Source organism: Drosophila nasuta, chromosome 2L (assembly GCF_023558535.2).
Source record: "Drosophila nasuta strain 15112-1781.00 chromosome 2L, ASM2355853v1, whole genome shotgun sequence".
In the NCBI taxonomy this organism is placed as follows: Eukaryota; Metazoa; Arthropoda; class Insecta; order Diptera; family Drosophilidae; genus Drosophila; species Drosophila nasuta.
In genome coordinates this window covers 22,351,649-22,372,757 of record NC_083455.1, presented here as the reverse complement: position 1 = coordinate 22,372,757, position 21,109 = coordinate 22,351,649, and the positions used below count along the sequence as shown (strand labels likewise).

The 21,109-nt window shown below is 37.5% G+C and overlaps 1 protein-coding gene across 2 annotated transcripts in view; it reads right to left on the bottom strand.

Annotated features, from left to right (window-relative positions):
- Positions 1 to 370: 370 nt before the first annotated feature.
- LOC132783404 (fasciclin-3) overlaps positions 371 to 21,109 on the bottom strand; it is an 89,305-nt gene continuing 68,566 nt past the window's right edge. Inside the window, exons 2-6 of one of the 2 annotated variants that reach the window (XM_060788555.1) lie at positions 7,872 to 8,189; positions 7,461 to 7,806; positions 5,942 to 6,375; positions 3,275 to 3,305; positions 371 to 1,990 (exon numbers count right to left, since the gene is read on the bottom strand). In XM_060788555.1, coding sequence (XP_060644538.1) covers positions 1,378 to 1,990; positions 3,275 to 3,305; positions 5,942 to 6,375; positions 7,461 to 7,806; positions 7,872 to 8,189 — 1,742 coding nt within the window. In that variant the 3' untranslated portion in view covers positions 371 to 1,377. Of the gene's footprint in view, positions 1,991 to 3,274; positions 3,306 to 3,536; positions 4,524 to 5,941; positions 6,376 to 7,460; positions 7,807 to 7,871; positions 8,190 to 21,109 lie in introns of those variants that run through there. The other variant, XM_060788547.1, reaches the window with a different exon arrangement.

The window sequence follows — 21,109 nt, the reverse complement described above, 5'->3', positions numbered from 1 at the left end:
CCTTGGCCTTTGTTAGGCTTGACATTGCTGTCATTGGCCTTCCATACGCAGCGTAGGCCCAGTCGATATCGCTTTTATCTGATGCTTGTAGTTGGCCACGTAATTTGTTTTTTAGACACGGCACAACTATAGATTGTTCTATACCCCTATTAGACTTTATCTTTAGTCTATAAATACATATTTTTTTTTTGGTCAATTTGAATGTCTGGCAGCATCTGATAGAGCTTTGGGTTAATGTTATGTGTCTGCTTCAACGAAATTGTGTGTTTAACAGAAAAAACAGAACAATATTTGTTTAGTTAAAGTTGATTTAGGAATTGAGCCCTCGAACCCTTAAGCACACACACTTACACACGCTCACGGCATTTAATCGTTTTGTTTTTATTGTTGCTTTTGTTAATTTATTAAAAATATATAGATGTATAAAATTAAAGTATAAAATAAAGAAGAGAACCTTAAGGCAAAAGTCACTAACTACTTAATAACTAAACGCGCTTTTCTTTCTTCCCATTTAAATACTTTCTTTCTTTGTTAATTGTAAATTATAAATTAATACAAAAAATGATACAGTACACACATATACATATATTAAGGATAATTTTATGTTTTGGGTCTTAAGGAAAAGTAATGAAAAGTACAGTGGACACTTGTTGCGCATCTCATTTTGACTTTGTTCGCATTTGGGTGACATAGCATTCAGCTTTCGTATGGCGAGTACTCCAGGTAAGCTGTCATGCATTACTATACAAAAAAAAAATAACGTATTCGAAACAAAATTCTCAACTTCATGCAATATATGGAAATTCGCGATGAGGTTTTCCTTTCGTTCATATGACTGTCTGTCTGTGTGTGTGTTTGAGTGTACGTGTTTGTTTGAATGAAGCTTGTCATGAGTTTCGCTGGCGCCGAGTTTAAATTGCAGTTTCATAGCTGCCTGCTATGCAACTCATCGCAATGAATCGGATGAAAGTTAAGTGGCACACACATACATACATATGACTGCCTGTCTCTGTGTGTGTGTGTTTGAATGAAGCTTGTCATGAGTTTCGCTGGCGCTTAATGCCTAGTTTAAATTACAGTTTCATAGCTGCCTGCTATGAAACTCATCGCAATGAATCGGATGCCAATTAAGTGAGACAGACACACACATACATACATATGACTGCCTGTCTGTGTGTATGTGTGTGTATTGGAATGAAGCTTGTCATGAGTTTCGCTGGCGCTTAAGGCTGAGTTTGAATTGCAGTATTGCATAGCAGGCAGCTATGCAACTCATCGCATTGAAACGGTTGCCAGTTAAGTGGCACACACACACACACATACACACGTATACACTTTATTGGACACACACGCACACACACACACATACACACTCATTTAGATTTCCGTTTCCTGCGGCAGCTTCGGCGTCGTTGGCGTCGTTGGTGTTTGCTGATTTTTAATGGGTTTTGGCGGTGCAGCTGGCGGTGTTTGCTTCGCTGTCGTCGCCAATGTCTGTTGACTGCGTCCGGAGAGTAGCTTCGCCTGTTTCTCGAGCAGCTCACGCTGATCCTTGGGCAGCCAGCGCGAGAAACGCGACTCTGGAATGCCCAGCTGATTGCCACGCTGCAGCAAATCAGAATGTTCCGTCGTCTCCGTTGATTCCGTGCTCTCCCTTTGCTGTTGGGTTGAATTGCGTCCGGCTGCTTGGCCCATTAGCACACTGCGCATTGGCATCGTTGTTGGATTATAGACACTGCTCTCCCGATCTGTGGCATACTCAAATGAATCATCCTCATCATTCGCAGGCGGACGTCGTTCCACAACCGACACACGCTCATGATTATGACCATTTGCGTTTGCATTTGCATTCGCATTTCCATTGCCATTTGCCTCGCGCAATTTGCTGGAGCCGAGAAGCGTGATGCCATTGGGCGTCTCCAGCAGTGCCACATTTTGGCCATGATGCGCTGCCTCGCCAGATTCGAGCTGTTTGTCGTGGTGGCTGCTGCTGCAAAGAGCGAAGCGGGTCGCAAGCGGTTGGAAACGAGGCGAAACAACATTTTTGACAGTTTTCTGTTTGCATTTTGACAGTTTTGTATTTTTGATTGGAGTGAGTGGGAAATGTTATACGAGTAGTACACAAAAGAAGTTATTTGTGTGTGTATGAGAGAGTGAGAGAATGGAATAGAAAATTGGTTCTTGTTTTTGTGTTTTTGTGATGCATTTGCGAAATGACCAACTTTATTTAGAGGTGTTTTTTTTTTTTTTTTGGACAGCGACTTGACTTTTTAGTATATGCAGTTTTGCAGATTTAGTTGTTCTTTGCGCTACGGCACGATAGTGAGAGAGAGAGAGAGCGAGACAGAGAGATTTAGACAGAGAGACAGAAGGAAGGACGACGGGCGAGCGATTCTGGACGAGGCAAGGCGAGCATTTTTGAGTGTGAGGTGTATGTGTGTGTATGTGTGTATGGGTGTTTGGTGAGTGTATGGCAGCGTGAAATTTGTTTGCAAAGTGATTTTGATTTGATTTCGATCTTTTTATTTTTTTGGGGTGGGGGCGAGGCGAGGCGACAAGACAAGGAACAAAACGACACGAAACCAAAATGAGACGAGACACAAATTTGCTGCGACAAGTTTTAGTTTTTACTCTTAGTTGTTATTTTTCCGGACATTTTCCACTGACAAGTTGCACTTCAAACTCGTTAAGATGGTCAAAAAAAAAAACAATTAAAATAAATGCATGCCATCAAAATGGAAACGAATCTCTATCAACTCGTTTTTGCCAGTGGAAACTACGAGTACAATAAGTATGTGTAAGTGTATGTGTATGTGTGTGTGCTTAAGCTCACTAAATATATATGTTTATATATATGACTATGCCTAGCGATGATGATAGCTGAACAAATGAATTTAATGGATAATGAGCTTGAACTTTTGATTGATCGCCGAGCGCATGTTAAAGAAATATTAGAATTAAAATAATGTAAAATAATAGTTTAGAAATTAGCTAAAAGCCACAAACATGCAACAAGACAATACGCACAATTCAACTACGCAATTATTGGAAAGAAAATGTGAAGCATAATGAGCAAATATGATGTATTTAGCTAGCATATAATGCAATATATGTATTTATGTAGTTAGGCAGACACTGATACCGTTGCATTGGGTTAGACTTTTCCAAAAGCATGACTCATTTTATGACCTGGCCCCGTTTGCACTTTGAACTTATTTTGACATTGTTTGCGAATTGAAAATGGAGCAACTAAAATAATCGGTTTACTACTTACGTTTCATTTGTGGGCGTCTTCAATGATTTGCCTGTGAAAATAGTGGAGAATATTTTAATACTTTTGTTTAACTCAGTTTAATAATATGTAGAATAATATTATGACAGCAAATTTATGAAATGTGAATCAAAAGCCCATCGACACCATCATCATCATCATCATCATCATCATCATCATCATCAACAACTGTGTTAACTGAAACCAATTTGTTTATTATTAAATAAAAACAAAATTTATTTGTAACTTAATTGTTTTCGTTTTTGTTTTTACAAATTCTAAAATTACATAGAACTGAAATAAGTGTGTGCAAAATTATAATAGAATGTTTGTTTGTTTGTTGATTTTAGCCAATTTGTTTACTTTTTTTTTTTTGTTTATTATTTAGACCTATTTAGCATATAAGTGGGATATATATTTAGTTTATCTAATTATTCGAGCCAAGGTTTATAAATATATTACTATATTTGTTTTTCATTTTAGCTATAAACTAATTTTGTTTTGTTGAGCAAGAAAATATTATTCGAGGCGAAAAAAATGCAAAAGTTGCTGGCAGGTTTTAGCTTAACTTAATACGTTGATTAATTGCGATGCAAAAAATTGTGTGTGAGAAATTATTATACAACATATTTGAATTTGTGAATAATATTAAAAAAATATATTTAAATATTTATAAAAAATTGCTGGAGTTTTCTTTTTGAACTGTTGCGAGATTCCAGGAGATTCCGAGTTTCAGAGTTTCCGAGTTTTCGTTGATTAAACTTAAAGAGCTTACAAAGTTACTTGGCCTACACGATAGATAGATTTATATTCTCATCCCTACTTCAACTTTAATTTAATTCCGATTTTTTGTTTTTCTTCATTTTGTTTTTGTGCGCCTTTTGAGAAGCTCATTGCTGAGCGAAATAGAGAGCGATTTTCAATTCGTTTTGCTTTTGGGATGATCATTTGCTTAAAGCAAAGGATCGTTGGGAACTCTACACGGATGTGTTGGGTGGCTTCGGGGCATCGGCGCCATGTTGCTGGCCATTTCCGGCAGCAATGACGGCTGCCGCTGTGGCTGCCGCCGACTTCTTCAGATCGGCCTTCTTTTGGGCCTCCAATTTATCAGTTACTGGGGGCGTGACCTCTTCGGACTGTGGCGTTGTATCGATATGCTCGTCGGCATTGTCTTGGCCATCGAGTTCTTCGTGCGTTTCGGGATGGATTTGAGCCTCAGAATCGGGACCGAGATCTGTATTGAGGGTGGCGCCTGTAAAGAGCAACAACAACAAGAACTAACATTTAGCGACGAGCGAGTTCCGGCTGCCTTAAAGCACAACCATATCGGACCAGTTTTTAATCGTAATACGTGTTTATTTGATTGTTTGTTTGTTTATTGTGGTTAGTTTGTCCATTTACCCAAAAGAAATCATAGCTAAAAGTCCAATAAACAAAATGAAAACAAAGAGAGAAAATTTTGTCGAGAGAAACATAGAAAAGCAAAAACCAAAAATAAAAAAGATTCAATTTCGGTTAGATAACAATTGAAAAATAAAAATAATATTTTAAAAATAATTATTAATAATTAATTGTACGACGTCTTTTATGTTAGCTCTTCTTGTTGTTGTCATTTGTAGACACTTTTTGAAGGTAGAGTTTTTCGTTTTTGCACTTCTTTTCAATTACATATAGAATTTTGGTGACAATTTTGTTTGTTGATTTATATATAATAATTAATATTATTTAATGCAAATGGTTTACAAATTTAGTTTCTGTATTTTGTTTATACGGAAATATTTCAGTTTTCACTTCACTATTTAATTTTGGCTTACACATTTTCGCGTTTTACATTTTTCCAGCTCATTTCAAAGAGCCAAACAACTTGTGGCATATTTCGTTACAGATTTTCTTGGAAATGTTTATCTTGGCATCAAATTTAAATTAATAATTATGCTGGCAAATTGGCGATGAAAAATCAACAAGAAGACACCTAGACAAATTCCTCCCCCCGGAAAAATCCTTGTCTAGGATTTCTTCAGGCAAATTAATCGAGTGTGAGTGTGAGTAGAACAAAAAACAGCAAAAAAAAAAAATGTAATGGAAAGGCATCGAAAAGTGAAGTAAAAATGTTTAATTAGAAGAGTTTTTAAGGCTGCGAGAGTTGGTGCCGCTGCCGCTGCCACTTCCAACTTGCCACTTGCCGCTAATTAAAATTTAAAAGCCGCACAATGAGTCGAAAGTTAACAACGAGCTGTGGCTGCTGCCAGCTCGGTTGGTGGCTTTCAATGCCGCGACCATGCTACCTCCCTCCCTCCCTACCTCCCTCCCTCCCTCCACCGCAGGCGACGCCCATGCAAATGGGGTTTGATGCCCCCCGCCTTGCCATCATGTGTTTGATTTGCAGACATTGCAGCATGTGGCAAATGTTGGCAAATGTGATGAGCATGGTGTCTAATGGTTGATAGCTGATGATGTTGGGTGGTGATGGGTGAGTGCAGTGAGGTGTGTGGAGTGGAGAGCGTGGAGAGCGGGCTTGAAATTATTGTTAGCATAGCTGATGACGGGCAAATGTGACTGTGATAATGAGGACATGATGATGACATTATGATGGGCAACCCACGAAAAAGCGAACGAATAGAATTGAAGCAAAACAATAGCGAGTAGACTTTGAAAAACACTGTGACTTACCTCCAAAACACCATCTGCCGGTGGCACGCGCAAACAGCACAAGAAGCACAATCAGCAGCAGAACGGCGATGGCCACAACGATGCCAACGATGGCAGCCACATCTAAACTGCTGCTCGGAGGCTTGCTCGATGAACTGATGCGCACCGAATAATCAGCGATGCCGATTTCATTGCTCGCACGCAGCTGGTACACCTTGGTCGTATCCTCGAGAGTTAGACCGCCAATCGCCAGTGTCACATTGTACAGATCGTTGCCCAGATACTGTGGGTCGTATGCCGAATAGCGTCCCTCGGTGCGGCCCTGTGGGATGACAACGCCGGCGACGTTCCATTCAATGGTCGGTGGCGGACTTGCCCGGATCGTAATGTTCACGATGGCAGTGTGCTCCAAGTACAATCCATAAACGGACGCCTCGGGCTGACTGACGGGGGGCATCTGGAAAAAGCGTGGCAAGCGAATAATATTAGCATGCATATGGGAATTTAATATGAGAATGCTTTAAAGCGTTTCGTTGGCTCTATTATTATTATTATTGATCCCAATGTAAATACGTATTATATATGGGTAATGCGACACTATTTATAGTAAAATAAACATAGAATGAAATAACTTTAAAAATAAGTAAAGGATTTTCTTATAGCTTTGGACTAGCACTTTACATAGAGCCAAGATATATTTTAGGAACTTTATTTGTTTTACGATAAAATAAATCACTTTTTATATAGAACAATAATTCCAAGATTATTTTTGACTCCAATTAATGTGCTAATAAGGAGCTATATTTATGTTCATCTTTACTCATTATTACAAAATGTTTGGTATAGGTTTCTTTTTTTACTTTAGATAGTGTCGCACATATTTTCGAAATATATGATGCTATAAAGAAAATGTAGTAAAGAAGGCTATAATGCTTTGTAGATTTCTTTCGCATGATTTTCCGATATGAAATTTTGTAGCTTCTAAGACTAATTTAAATTATTCTCCCGATGAATTTTTGCACAATAATAATTTGCGATTATGGCATTAAGCTAATTTTTTACGACAGTGATAAAATTAGTTGCCAATTATAATATATTATTCCCATTATTGAATGAAATTTATGATATTTACTTATTTTTTTTAAATATATACATATGTGGAATTTATGTGATATGAATTGCATAATTTCTTAAAAATAGATAATTTCTAAACTGATAAATGTATTCAAGACTTTAAAACTAAAAATATGATTGTGAAACCTATGACAACAATAATCGAGAGAATTTTGTAGTAAATTTTAGTCATGCAGTCGGATTTAGTGATTTGAAAATGTTTCTACAAAATAGTCATTTAAAATCTATAATATATACTATATATACTGTATATAATTCGAACTGTTTGTTTTTTATGTCTATACTAACTGACTAATCTTTACTTTTTTGGATTGCTATATCATTACTGAATTTTATATTAATTACTTTTGCAAGACTAATTTTCTCTCATTGTTTAAGGTAGTAGATTAGAATTCAAGGATACTTACATCGCACCATTATGATGTAGGCAGCTTCCTGGGCGGGCACACTTTCGCGATCGGTCTGATGATGGGAGCGGCAGACGAGCTTGCGGTTGCTGTCCTCGGGGGCCAAGTGCCATTTGATTTCCTGCACAGAGGTGGACAACTCGACATTGTCGTGGGTGGGCGTGGAGAGAATCTGCAGTTGGTTGGTGTTCTTGTTGGCGGGCATGTTGTCAATGTACCACGAGATGTTGGCTGGCGGGCGACCATCGCGAACAATGCAACGAGCATGGAACTCGGTGTTCTCCGAGAAGTAACCATCGCGATTCGGCTTGGTGATCAGCTCAATCATTGGCTGCTTGGGACGCACTGAGAAATTGCAAAATGCAAATTAGTATACAACTAATTTCAGTCTCGAATTCTTCACTACTTACATGCAACGACCAAATCGATGGTGCCTGAAAGTTCCTCGCCCTCAACGCCAAGACTGCATTTGACTTGGCCATTATTGCTGGCCTTGACATGCTCAATGCTGACACCACATTGACCCGCATTCAGACCAGCTCCATAGTACGTAAATCCTGGTGTCTTGCTCCAGACGGGCGACAGATTCAAGACCTTCTGTTCGCCGGGTATCTCGATGCGGCAATAGTTGATGGCACGACCGTAGCGACAGAGGAGCTCGGTGCGATCGCCCTCGTTGAGCAGCGCTGTATTTGGCTCGACGTTCACCTGGCCATAGCTGAGCGCATCTGTAAGATAAAGCGAACCAAAAATATATATATGAGATTAATATGCATTGTTTTTTGTGGTTGGTTTGTGTTGTGCAACATACGAGTATAAAGTATCTTGTATCTTGTAAGTGGTAAGTGGAAAATGTTAACTTGTCATGACAACCAACAAAGTGATTGTCACATTTTATGTTTGCGTTTTGTATCTCACAGATACAGTATCTGAATTTGCATCTTCTTGCTTGTGGCTGCCATTTCTCATTAAGTTTCAATTACTCTGCTCTGCAGTTGTAAACTATTTTCGATTTCTGCTTTGCTTTGGTCGCAATGAAAATTAAAACTTTTCTCGCATTGGCATCTGCTATAGCTTTGCTTTTGCTTATGGTTTGTTCTTAAATATATCTCGACTTGATATGAGTTATTTTTTAAATTATTTGGCAGAGGTAAAACCTTTGCTTAAATGCTTCCTACTCTTTGCTATTCTGAACTTTTTATTTCAATCGAACTCAGCTGCATTTATAAACTTATCTTTTTATAATACTTTTGAACTCGACTGAAGTCTTCGATTTTTCTGTCTCTTCATTTACGTTATTATATTTGTGTCTCCTTCCTTAAAAGTTATTCAGCAATATTTTTTTTTCTACACTGCTGAAATCGATTTATTTGCCAAGTTTCATCAACTTTATGACAAATTTTGTCACTTGTCGAAAGCACATCATTCACTCATTTCCTTTTTTTTTTCTTTTGAATGGAAGAGTTTCACTTTTCTTTTCATTTTTGTTGCCTTTCCAAAAGCATTTGGCCAACTGTTGCCTTTTATATTTAGCTGTTGGTTTTTGTTTTCCAGCCCTCACTTAGCCATAATAATTTCGGTTGTGTTGATCGATTGATATGCCATTTGTTTTCCGCATCGGGCTTCGGTTTTCACAGCCTGCAAAACACTTTGGCAATTGCCTGTTCCCTCCCCCCCCCAAAAAATATCTCCAATGCAAAACCCTTGCCTGCCATTGTTTCCCCCTTCTCTTTGTGCACAGTGCACAACATCAGCAGCAATCTAACTAATTTTGTAAATGAAAGCCGCAAAATTGCAAAATGTGCCATAAACATGAGACGGAGTCATAGAGACGTATCCGTAGCCATAGCTGGCTGCTGTTGCAGCTGCTCTGTTGGTTGAGAGATTGCTGGGCGACGTCGACTGATTGTCGGAGCAAGAGGGGGGACGGGGGAGGCGATGCATGTGAGGTAGGCCTGGCCAAGTGCACAGCTGGTCATGCATTGATTTGATTTCATTTCATTTCGTTTTCGTTGCGCTTTTTGGCTTTTTCGACTGACTGCTTGACGTGCCGAGCTGCCAAGATTTTTGTTTGGTCAGCCGCACTCTTGCACTCACATTGAGGCGGACGGACAGACAGACAGACGGAGAGACGGAGAGACAGGAAACAGCAACATCAGCAGCAGTAATAACAACAATGCTTGATGCCTGCCAATTCATTGGCTCGTCTTTGATATTTGCATTTGTTTGGCTTTAAAGCGGGTCAACCAGTTGGCCAGCTGCACTCCAGCTGTAATTCAAAACCTCCTCGCCCTCAAACAAGCTGTCTAACCATGGACTATTGAGTTGTGAGCGAGTTTTTTCCACCACACACACACTTCACACCTTAGCTTGAGATCGGTGAATAAACCAAAATTGCTGAATTTATAGTACGCTTTTGTTTTACTGGCGAACACAGTTTCCGTTTAAATTTTAAGCGTTGGCATTTTCACTAGAAAATGTTAGCTCCCACACACACACACATACACACACACACATGTGCTGCACATTGTCACAACCACTATGAAAACAGAGATGATGACGCTGATGATGCTTGATGATGACGTCGACAATGGCAACAAATGTATAGAAATTTGGATTATATGAAGCTTGCGACGAGTCGAGTCGAGTCGAGTCGTATGCTACGTTTCCCCTTTTCTGCTCTGGTGCTTCTCCCCCTGCCTCTCGCATACAATTCACAAGTGAATCTATTTTTTATTTTCAGCATGCCAGGACAGCAGTTGCTTCCCCAAACTCCGACGACGTCGTCTACTTTTCCGTCAACGTATCGCATTCCCTGGACGCGTTTCGCATCGTGATATTTATTTATTTAGCTTTTTGCAAGCGGAATTTCGCTGTGGAACGTTGTCGCTGTTCTCTGTTTTATTTGATGCCATGTCTGCAGTTTTCAACTTCGTCGAGTCGAGCAGACCCAACGGCGACTGAGATTCCGAGTGTTGGGACGGACAATGTCCAGTTCGGTGGTCATGCCTCAGCTTCTGTGTTCTGTGCAACGTTTTCCTTCCTCCACTGAACACTCTTTTTTCCCTCTCTCTCTTTTTAAGGCTAGCGGAAGACAAGAGTGTGAGACTATATATGTGTGTGTGTGGCAACCGCCACAAAATCATTTCACTTCACTTTCCTTCTACAATATAAATTGTACCACATATATAGTATTTAATTTAAAGCGCAATAAAATCAACTTGCTTGCCCATTGCCGGGCAATTCAGCAGCAAGTGGCACGCCCCCTTTTGCTCTGGGCCCCTCCTTCCTTCTAGCTTACTCCTTGTGTAGTATTTTTTTTGTGGCTATTGTTTCCATTTGACTTTGGCCACGTTAGCGTCTTTTATGTGAAACGTGATTTTTCCTTAAATATTACGTTCAAGTATTTGATTTCCCACTCCCCGCGGGGCTGCCACATCAACAATTTTTCGCTCGGATTTTCGCCTAGATTTTTATCGCACAGTAACACACGCTTGATTGAGATGTGGCGAAAAAAAAGTGTTGCAACTTAAGGCATGAATGGAATGGCATGGAATGAATGAATGATTTAGATGAATGCGAACGCACTTAGTGGGCAGACACTGCATTCAAATCGTTGAATTTTAGTACAGAAGAGATGGGAATAGAGTTAAATCTGGGCGAGATTTCAAAGATCATTTTTTTGACGTGCCAAATGTAAAATAGAGAATTATAATCGATAGCTGATTAAGCTGTTATCTATTGCATGTATTTAGTATTTATTTAAGTATTTAGTATTTATAGTAGTATTTCATATTTATTTAGCTCTTTAATTGTTAGCTAATGTATTTAGTATTTTTTCAGTTTTTTTTTATAAATTTAGTTCTTTCGTTCTATTTTAAACATCACATATTCTCAACTATTTTTGAATCAACTGCATTTGAATAGTATTTATCTTAGTATTTAGTCTACTTTTAGTATTAAGTATTTTTAGTATATACTAAAATATATATTCTAAATATATATTCATATATTCTCCACTATATTTGAATTAACTGCATTTGAATAGTATTTATCTTAGTATTTAGTATAATTTTAATATAATATTAAGTATTTTTATACCCGCTACCCATAGGGTAGAAGGGTATTATAACTTTGTGCCGGCAGGAAATGTATGTAACAGGCAGAAGGAGGCATCTCCGACCCTATAAAGTATATATATTCTTGATCAGCTTCAACAGCCGAGACGATCTAGCCATGTCCGTCTGTCCGTCTGTGTGTCTGTCCGTCTGTGTGTCCGTCCGTCTGTCCGTATGAACACCTAGATCTCAGAGACTATAAGAGATAGAGCTATAATTTTTTTTCGACAACATTTGTTATGTTTGCACGCAGATCAAGTTTGTTTCAAATTTTTGCCACGCCCCCTTCCGCCTCCGCAAATAAAAAAAATCGAATAACAAGCGTAATTTTAAAGCTAGAGTTACGAATTTTGGTATATATAATAATTACTATAGTAGTTATGATTCCTAAAAATTTGGTTGCGATCAGATAAAAATTGTCGAAGTTATTAAAGAAATACTTTTGTATGGGCAAAAACGCCTACTTACTAGGGGTCTTAGTTGCTTTGGCCGACAGTCTGGTATATTGTGCTGTCTATGGTATATTTTGAATGCGGTACTATATCGATATACCAAATATACCATTTGGTATATTTTTTTGGTTTTTAGTAGTATATTTGGTATATTTTGAGAAATATACCGCAAAATATATTGCTTTTATTCAAAATGGGTAGCGGGTATCTCACAGTCGAGTACACTCGACTGTAGCTTTCTTACTTGTTTATTATTTATTTAGTTTTTTCTTCCTCTTATAAACATTGCATATTCTCGACTATTTTTTGAATCAACTGCATTTGAATAGTATTTATCGTAGTATTTGGTTAAATATAGTATTTATTTAGTTTTTTTCATCCTTTTATAAACTATATTTGACTAAACTGCATTTGAATAGTATTTATTTTAGAGTTTAGTATTTATTCAGTATTTATTTAGTCATTTCCATTTTATAAACTAAACTGCATTTGAATTGTCGACAATATTTAGTTTATTGCTCCCACTGTCAAAGCTGTCTGTTGCTTGCTTGGGTCAAAGGAATAAGAAATAAGCTAAATCCAACGCCAAGAGAGTCCTGCTGTCCAAAAGTCTGTCTCAGTCTGCCGCAAGAAGTCGGCATGCAATTTCAGCATAAAAGGAATATATCTATATCTATTTGTGTGTATTTGTATTTGTATTTGTATTCGCCACCGTATGGTCTCTTTATCTGGAGTTGTTCCTGGCAAATATTGCACCATTGTATTCCTTAGTAATTTTCAATTTATCAACGGCGATTTATCAAGCATTGTTATTGCTTCACCTGCAGTGCACACAACATCAACAGCAACAGCAACAACAAAAAAAAGAAAAAAAAACCAACAATAATTATTGTTGATTTATGGCTAACGGAAAGCGCTTGCTAGTTATTGCTCCGTGTTTTGAGATGTGGTATCTCTTTCTCTGTGGCAATGTGTATCTTGAAGTTTGACTTGAGCTTGACTTTGGCTCCTGCGCAAACATGAATTAAACACAACACACAAAGAAAAAACCCGTTACTTATATTATTAATCGGGCTAACATGGCGTGTGTGCAATTTCTTTTCTGTATATTTTTTGGTGTGTGTTGCGCCTTTTTGGCTATTAATAATGATTGGTTGTAACATCAAATTGCCGTGTCGCTGTTTGCTTTTCTCCAGCCGATTTTCTATTTATTATGAACATTATTTATGGCCTTTATGAATCACGTTTTATGTACAAGGTGTCCAAATTTATTAAACATTTCATATGATTTATACAAAAGCGAATGCGACAAATTATAAAATGTGCTTGTGGCGAGTTCAATTCAAGGGTCAATGCCGGATAATATTTGCCACATGTGGCAAACACTCAATAAGCGAGTAAAAGTGAACCGTTCACACTTCTTGCCTAGGCCAAGGTGCAGTCGCAATTTGTACTTTCCAAAAAGGCAGGCAAGGGCAACACACACACACACACAACACCATCTATGATTATCCACTTCAATTCAGTAATCAAACCCATTAACCGCTCTAGTCTAGGCCTTTTTTTGGAAAAGAAAAAGTGAAAGACTGCCGAAAATTGATGGCGTTTGCCAATGCCTGCAATTTTCCATTTTCCATTTTTGAGGGGCCCAGAGTGAAAGTCTATTCAAGGTGTTATCAGCTGCAGTCCAGCTGCAAGTTAAGTGAAGTTAAGTCTAGGCAATCCCTAGGAAAAGTGAATTGCAGCAGTTGCAATTAATAATTGCATTTTGATTGATTAAAACTTGCTGCTACAGCATAGTTTTGCCAATTAATGAAAAACTTTCCAAGTGGCAAGCTTAGATAGCTGAAAGTGTAGTCATAGCAGCAGCAAGTGGCAAACTAAGTCGAGTCTTTTCTAGTTAATTATTGTAAAATATACCAAAAACACAAAGACAGACAACAGCTGCTGTTGCTGTTCTTTAAGTACCAATGTGGCTGCTGCTGCTGATTCAACTTGCCACTACAATTTTCGATGAGCTTATAAGCGTCTTATTGTAATTACCTGACAATGTAGTCAAGTGGCTCAGCAACAACAGCAACAACGACAACGACAACAACGACAACGATGAGTGGGGCAACTGGTATGACTGCAAGTGCTGAGCTGTTTGCATATTTGAACAGCTCAGAAGGCAGAAAGGCAAGCAAAGTGCACACAGAATGCCAAATGCTTATTAAAGCCTCAAGAATTATTATCATAATTAATGCATTGCAACAGCCAAGGGGCAATAGATGCGAGAGACGAAGGGCGGAGTGAAGGGCAGACCTTCGTATATAGACCACAAAGAGTTAGACGAGTCTGTTGAGAATAGAGTTGGCCGCTGCTTGCCACTTGACTTATTGAGAAATTTATGCAAATATTGCTCATTATACAAAATGCATACACAGTTACATATATGTGTATGTGCATATGTATTAAACGATTTGCCAGCTCGAGACGGAGACGGAGACGGTCAGAGAAACCAGTCAGAGTCAACTGAACACCGGACGGACGTGTGATAAATTTTGCGGTGCATTTTCCACATAAATTTTACAGCAGTTCCACAACTGTAAAAGCGATTTATATATTATATATATATATACCATATTGCTCTATGTATTTGTAAGTAGCATTGAGCTGGTTTCTACAGCATGTTTGCTATGCATTTTACCCACAAATATGCCAAATTAATTGCGCTAGTTTTGTGACCGGCACATTAATATACGTCACGTCGAGCCAATGCCAAAGTTGTTGTTGTCGTTATTGTTGTTGCTTTTACTGTTTCTGTCATGCCAGTTTGTTGCCTCTAGACTGGCTTTCAATTAAAGCTCACACAATCAGGACTTAAAAAATAACAACTTATCTAGCCAGTATATTATGCTTAAGCCAAGCATACACACTTGTTAGTCGACTGTCAATAAAACAATTCTGGCTTGAGTCTTCATTAAGCACAAAATGGTATCATGAATAATTACTGTGTGTGTTTGTCTGCTGATTGTTATATGATAATAATCTATTAAATAAACATACTAAAGCGAAGCATAGCTGAGTAATTGCATAAACTCGGATAAATGAAGATTTACTCAAAATTGTTCAAATCTTTTGATAACGTGAATTTGGCTAGTTGCTAAGTAAAAGTAATTGAATGTCTCTTCAATAACTTTATATTCTTCTCCATTTTTATTTTTAGAAAAATTACATATTCAAGTTTTATGAATTTATCTAGTTGCTAAATAAAAGTAATTGAATGACTCTTCAATAACTTTGTTTTTTTTTTCCAATTTTCATTTAAAAAAATGCAGAATATTTCAGCTTTTTCTTTAATCTGCCTACATTTTTGGCTTAACCCTTTGTGAAGTTCATATATGCGTGTTCTTAAAAGCAATTTACTTTAGTCTGCCATGTGACAGCGGCGACAGCTTTTTCTCTTCGAAACGTAGAAAGAAAAAAAAAACATATTCTAAATGGCAGCAGACTTTGTGCCCTCACCTTTTTTTCTAATTTAATGCATGAAGCCCACGCATAAGCAACGTATGATAACGCAGACAGACAGACACAGGCTATAGGCGACTCTGAAAATACCCTTCTATAAACTAAAGTTTATTTAAGATATTTATTCTGATTTCTTCTTTAGTTTAAAAACATATTCTTAAACTTGATAGTATTTATCTCTTTAAGAATTTAGTAAAATGTGAAATAACCCATACAGAGCATAGACCAGGCGAGCTGGTGACATAATTCCACCTAACCGGGTGCGGAGGAGTCATCCAGGCATTCATTAACATAATTTTCATATACACGCGCCAGTTGGCCACGCCTTGTTCTGGGCCAAAGCTGCATACGCTCCTTGAGATATGCAAAAGAGCTCGACACACAGACAGCGCGTATGAATTTACGAGTATTTTGTTTCTTTCATATTTTTCTGTCCCTGTTTTTTTGTTGTTTTTATTTGTTCTTGGTGTCGGTGTTGTCAAATGTAATAAAAAAATATCAAAGAAATCGGCTTGAAGCGGTTCCACGCCAGCAACACACACAAAATGACAGTTATTAATGCATGTTGAGGCATAAAAATAAATAAATGGAAAAAGAGAAAAAAACTGTTGCCTACTTTTAGGTCGCTTGGCTGGCCGCCAAGTGTCGCCAGCTATTTGCAAAACATTTATCAAATGTGCAGACAGAGAAACAAAAAAACAAAACACTGTTGGCCAAATCAGCGCCAAAGGTAAATAAAGTTAATGGCAGCTCCAGCTAAAGGAGGGGAGAAAAGGAGAGGACAATAACAGTTCACCAGACGACGCCGTCGTAAAATGTCTCGGACTGGGTTTTAATTGTTTTTGCGGCGCAACGTTGACAGAACACGACGAATCGCATTAGTCGAGAAACAAAGGGGGGCGGGGAGCTAGCGCAAAAATGTCTGGGACATTTTGGTCACAAAATAAATTGATCTGTGGTTTTGCTTTCATAATTTATACATACAGGAGTTGGAGGACATTCCTCGCGTTCGCATTCGTGAATTGACAAATGATTTGCTGTTCAAGACTCTCTCTCTCTCATTGTGAATTGGCATTAATTTTCTATTTGTTGCAACTCGAAAATCAATTAATTACTGCTGCAATAATAACAATTGCAAAAAAATTGCAAATAATTAAAATCGCGCGCGTCATTCAGCGACTTGGTGTGAAGGTTATTGATCTCTTTGAGTGTTGACATGCCCTCTGGGCGGCTTGGCAGGCTCTTGACAGGCTTTTCACTCGTTGACCTTAAAGAGGCATTACGATGGCGATGGGTCGTTGCCTTTTACATAAATATGGCAAATATTTATTGTTGGATTTTATAGTGTGTTCAATTAATTTGCTTTTTCAAGTGTTAAAGTTATGGCAACAAACATTAAATGAAAACTAATTAAATATTTAAAACAAATTTAAAGTTTTTCTCCATTTATTCCGTTTCTATTGATTTAAATTAAGACCTTTTGGGTATTATGCTGTTATTCACGTAATTCCCAGGCAAGTTCAAATTAAAAAAAACAAATTGTTTGTATTTTTTTTTTAAACTCCTTTTTTTTGCGCTCACAGCTCATTGTTCATTGTGTGAGACACTTTAATTGCATAATTTATATGCGCAGCTAATTTATATGTTAAATATGTTATTATAAATAAACTATACACACAGATATTAATTCATATAAATAAATGTAATTTGTTTTTTTTTTTTGCTGATGCTTCGTGTGTCAACGCCATGAACAGCAAACGGTTTGCAATTTTTGTAATACATTTTTATAACGTTGCTTACTTGGGCATAACTAACTGTTGTCATGCCATAAGTGTCTTTGAACTCAGGTTCTTTATACCCCGTACGCTTTGAAAATGCTGTGAAAGGGGGTTTTAAATAGAAATTATAAATCTCTTTCATACTATTTCTATTCCTATTAAAGAGTATACCTCTCTCTTCAAAACTTTTAAGCTTGAGTTCTTAAAAAAAGTTGACGTTGATCTGTTGAGCCGATAAAAGACTCGACTTGACTTCAAGCTCTGAGTCATAGAACTCAACGCAAAACCAACAAGCACTTTAAAAACTGGAAGTTGCTGACCCAAAACTTTAATTAGTTGTACTTGACTTGTGTCTTTTTATAACTTAAGCCACATACGAGTTGTATTATTGTTTTTGTTTGCTGTTTTTTATCATTTCATAAATGAAATGCTGCAGACAGAATGAGAATTGTGAATGAAATTCATGCAAATAAAATGCATAAACAATTTTGACAGCTGCCAAGTAAATGCAAAACAAGGAGCGGCCAAAGTTTATGTGAACTTATTGTATACTATATATGTATATGTGTCAGAACAGGGCTAAAGAAACTTTACTTGAAGTTTGACTTTCTTGCAGTCTACTCTGACAGCGGCTATGACAAATCTATCATTGAATGTGCAAGACATTAAATAATAATAAAGCAAAGCATTTTGGTTTTAAATTTAAAATGATTGTAAAAGCTTTTTTGTAAGTGTATTTAGCCATCGTTATGCTGTTCCTGACTTTTAAGAATATTTGAAGAAAATTTGAGTTTTTGCTGTGTTCTTTGTTTGCCAAGTTTATCGTTTAATTACCTTGATTATTTATGCAACCCAGGGCTGAACAAATTGTTTGGCAATTAGCAAGTGCGTTGACAGTTATAAATAATTTCGAAATTATATAAATGTTTCAACAAATAAATATTTGAATAAACAACATCTTGTCAAGTTAACGCAACTCTGTCCATGGCTCAGTTTTTCTTATTTTTTTTCACGTTTGCCTTTTCACATGCAAATTGAACAAAGTCAAGCGGGAAACGTGTTTTTGTCAGAGTGGTTTCTGTATTTTGTATATTGTATTTTTTTCTTAAATGTATTTACCATTCACACAGTTGATTTGTGGGAAAATGAGCTGCCAACATGCGGCTCAAGGTTATGCAGCTGAATTGCAGTTGCAGTTAGACAATCGAGGGGTCCGCAATTGTCTCTAGTGATCGACCCCAAGGTGAACAGCTTTTGGTCTCAGCTCGTTTTGTTTCGTTTGTTGGTGATAACTAGAAATGGTTAGCTAAGCACAATCGTGGGTGTCTAGCTAAGATGCAATCATCAATTGTTGTTGGCCTTGGAACTGGCCAATTACAAGAGTTGCTGTGAATTTAGCTCACTACACTTAATAAAACCATACGATTCTATGGTTTTATTTACGCATTTGTGTCATCAAATCTCATTTGCATAATGCCAGTGCTGATAATATAAATTATTTTATGAATTGTAAATGACATTGACATGAAATAGACTTTTACCATTTCTACCCTTTTGCAACTAGCTTAATGGGTTAGTTTCCTGCTTTATTATTAATTTAAGTGATTCTTTTTTACAGGGTATTTAGAATACATAATCATAGAAATATTCTTGCACGTATTTTTTTGCATGTGACACATAATTAAAATTTATAAAATTTCATTTTTATGAACTGTTCAGTCATTAAAAATTGTATTGCAACCTTATTAAATATTTTGACATTAATTCGCGATGAAAAGGTAGATTTTTATGCAAAAAAAAGTGCAGAAAAAAAAATGCAATTCATTATGACTAGGTTTGAGTGTGTGTGTGTGTTGGCGTTAACATAATCAAGCCAAATGAGTTCAATAATTAATAACGTAATTCTGTGAATCTGTTGATTGGAATAAACGGACACAAATAATTACAGTTCAAGTTGTGTCCAAATACATACACATATGTTATGTAAGTGTGTGTATATTTAATCTACCAACTATTTAATGTGATGCAATATCAAAGTTGACTTGGGAAATGAGAATCTTTAATAGGAATTATGTTTAATTTAAAACAACATTCTGCTGCGTAATTGAAGTGCATTTGGATTTAGCCCAGAACACATGCGATTATATCATTAGAGAGAGCATAGGAAGTTAACGTCAAAGTTTTTCGGGTTGAAACTTTTTTGTGTGGCACTTTTTCCATGTAATTTATCATAAATGTTAGAGTGAAAAGCACTCCCAAGAGTGAGGCTGGCTCTCGCTTTTTGTGTTATTATCAGGCAGGCAGGCAGGCAGCGAGCGGATGGGACATTGTTTTTGGACCTTTGTTGAAAGTCTAATTAAAAGCGAAAGGTGACCGCACCTTAACTTTCTCATTGTATGAGGTCTGTCCCCCCTTCCCTCTCTCTCTCTAGTTGCTCCGCTGCTCAATTTGAGGTGACGACAAATGTGTAGGCAGGCGCAGGAGTCGCTGCCTGCGGCCTCCTGGAGGTTAAGTGCGCCTCACTGCGCCCGTTTAACCTCCAGTGTATATGCATGACTATATAAATGTGTGTGTGTGTGTGTGTGTGTGTGTGTGTGTATATGTATTTGTGCTCTGGCTACGGGCAAACATAATTGAAGTCATAAATAACGAATTATGTTGCGAAAGTTGAGCTCAGAAAACTGTTTGTTTAGTCAACATTTTTCCCTCTCTTGTTTAGTTGTTGTTTTTGTTTCTCTCTTTTTTTTCGTGCACGTCTTCTTCTTCTTCTTCTTCTGGCTGTTGCCGCGTTTCACACTTTTGCATAATTACGACGTGCCGCGCGTTGGGCCATTGGGTCACTTCCTAGTTTGCTCTATGGATAGGGCTAATTATGAGTTGGCCTGGCCTTCTCCTCCTCCCTCTCTTAGCCTCAGCACCTGGCTGCGCCCAAGATTTATTATGATGGAATAAGTTTTATGCAAAGGCAGAGAGTGAGTCTGAGTGGTGAGTGGGGAGGGGAAGAGCTGCTCAACAGCACCTCTCTAATTAAAAGCTTCAGTGCTTGGGGCCAGTTATAATAAATGTTGTGATTTGTTTGACAGGCTGCGAGGCCTTTGGCCGTTTAGTTTCTCGCTGCTGCTGCTGCTGTTGCTGCTGCACTTTGTGCGCGTCAATATGGGTGTAAAGGCAGCTTTTCAAAATTGAAAATCCAGCCAACAAACATTTGTCCATTCAGCCAGGAGATGAAAGGAGATAAAGAGGCGAGGCGAAGTGAAGAGTGAGCGAAAGAGGATGTCGGCCAAAGTGTTTTTAATTAATGAACGGACGACGAGTCTCGACTCCTTTTCACGGGCCGTTGAATGTCAATAAAACTGTATTAAATTGCAATTATGTTGTGTTGTGTCAATGTTCTTGTTGTTTGTGTTACAGTTCGCTGCTGCTGTGGCTGACAACTGAAAACACTTTGCTGACTGCAAGAAACATTCGTTAGCCATTCAATATTGTAACTGTGTGTCCCTGTTGAATGGCATTTCATGTGTAAACTTTTATATACATGAATACCATACTCGTATATATCTCTTCATTGAATTTTCAACATATTTTCAATACGCATTTTTAATTAAAGCCAAGTCGCCTTTTGTGCGCATCAAAACTGATGCAATATGCTTCATTTTTTCAATAAAAATATTAATAATAATTATAATAACATTGCTGTGGCTTAACTTGAGTCACAATTAAAATGATGACCACTGTGATATGAAGGTGATGATGAGTAGATGGTGTTCATGATGTTCATGATGTAATGGCT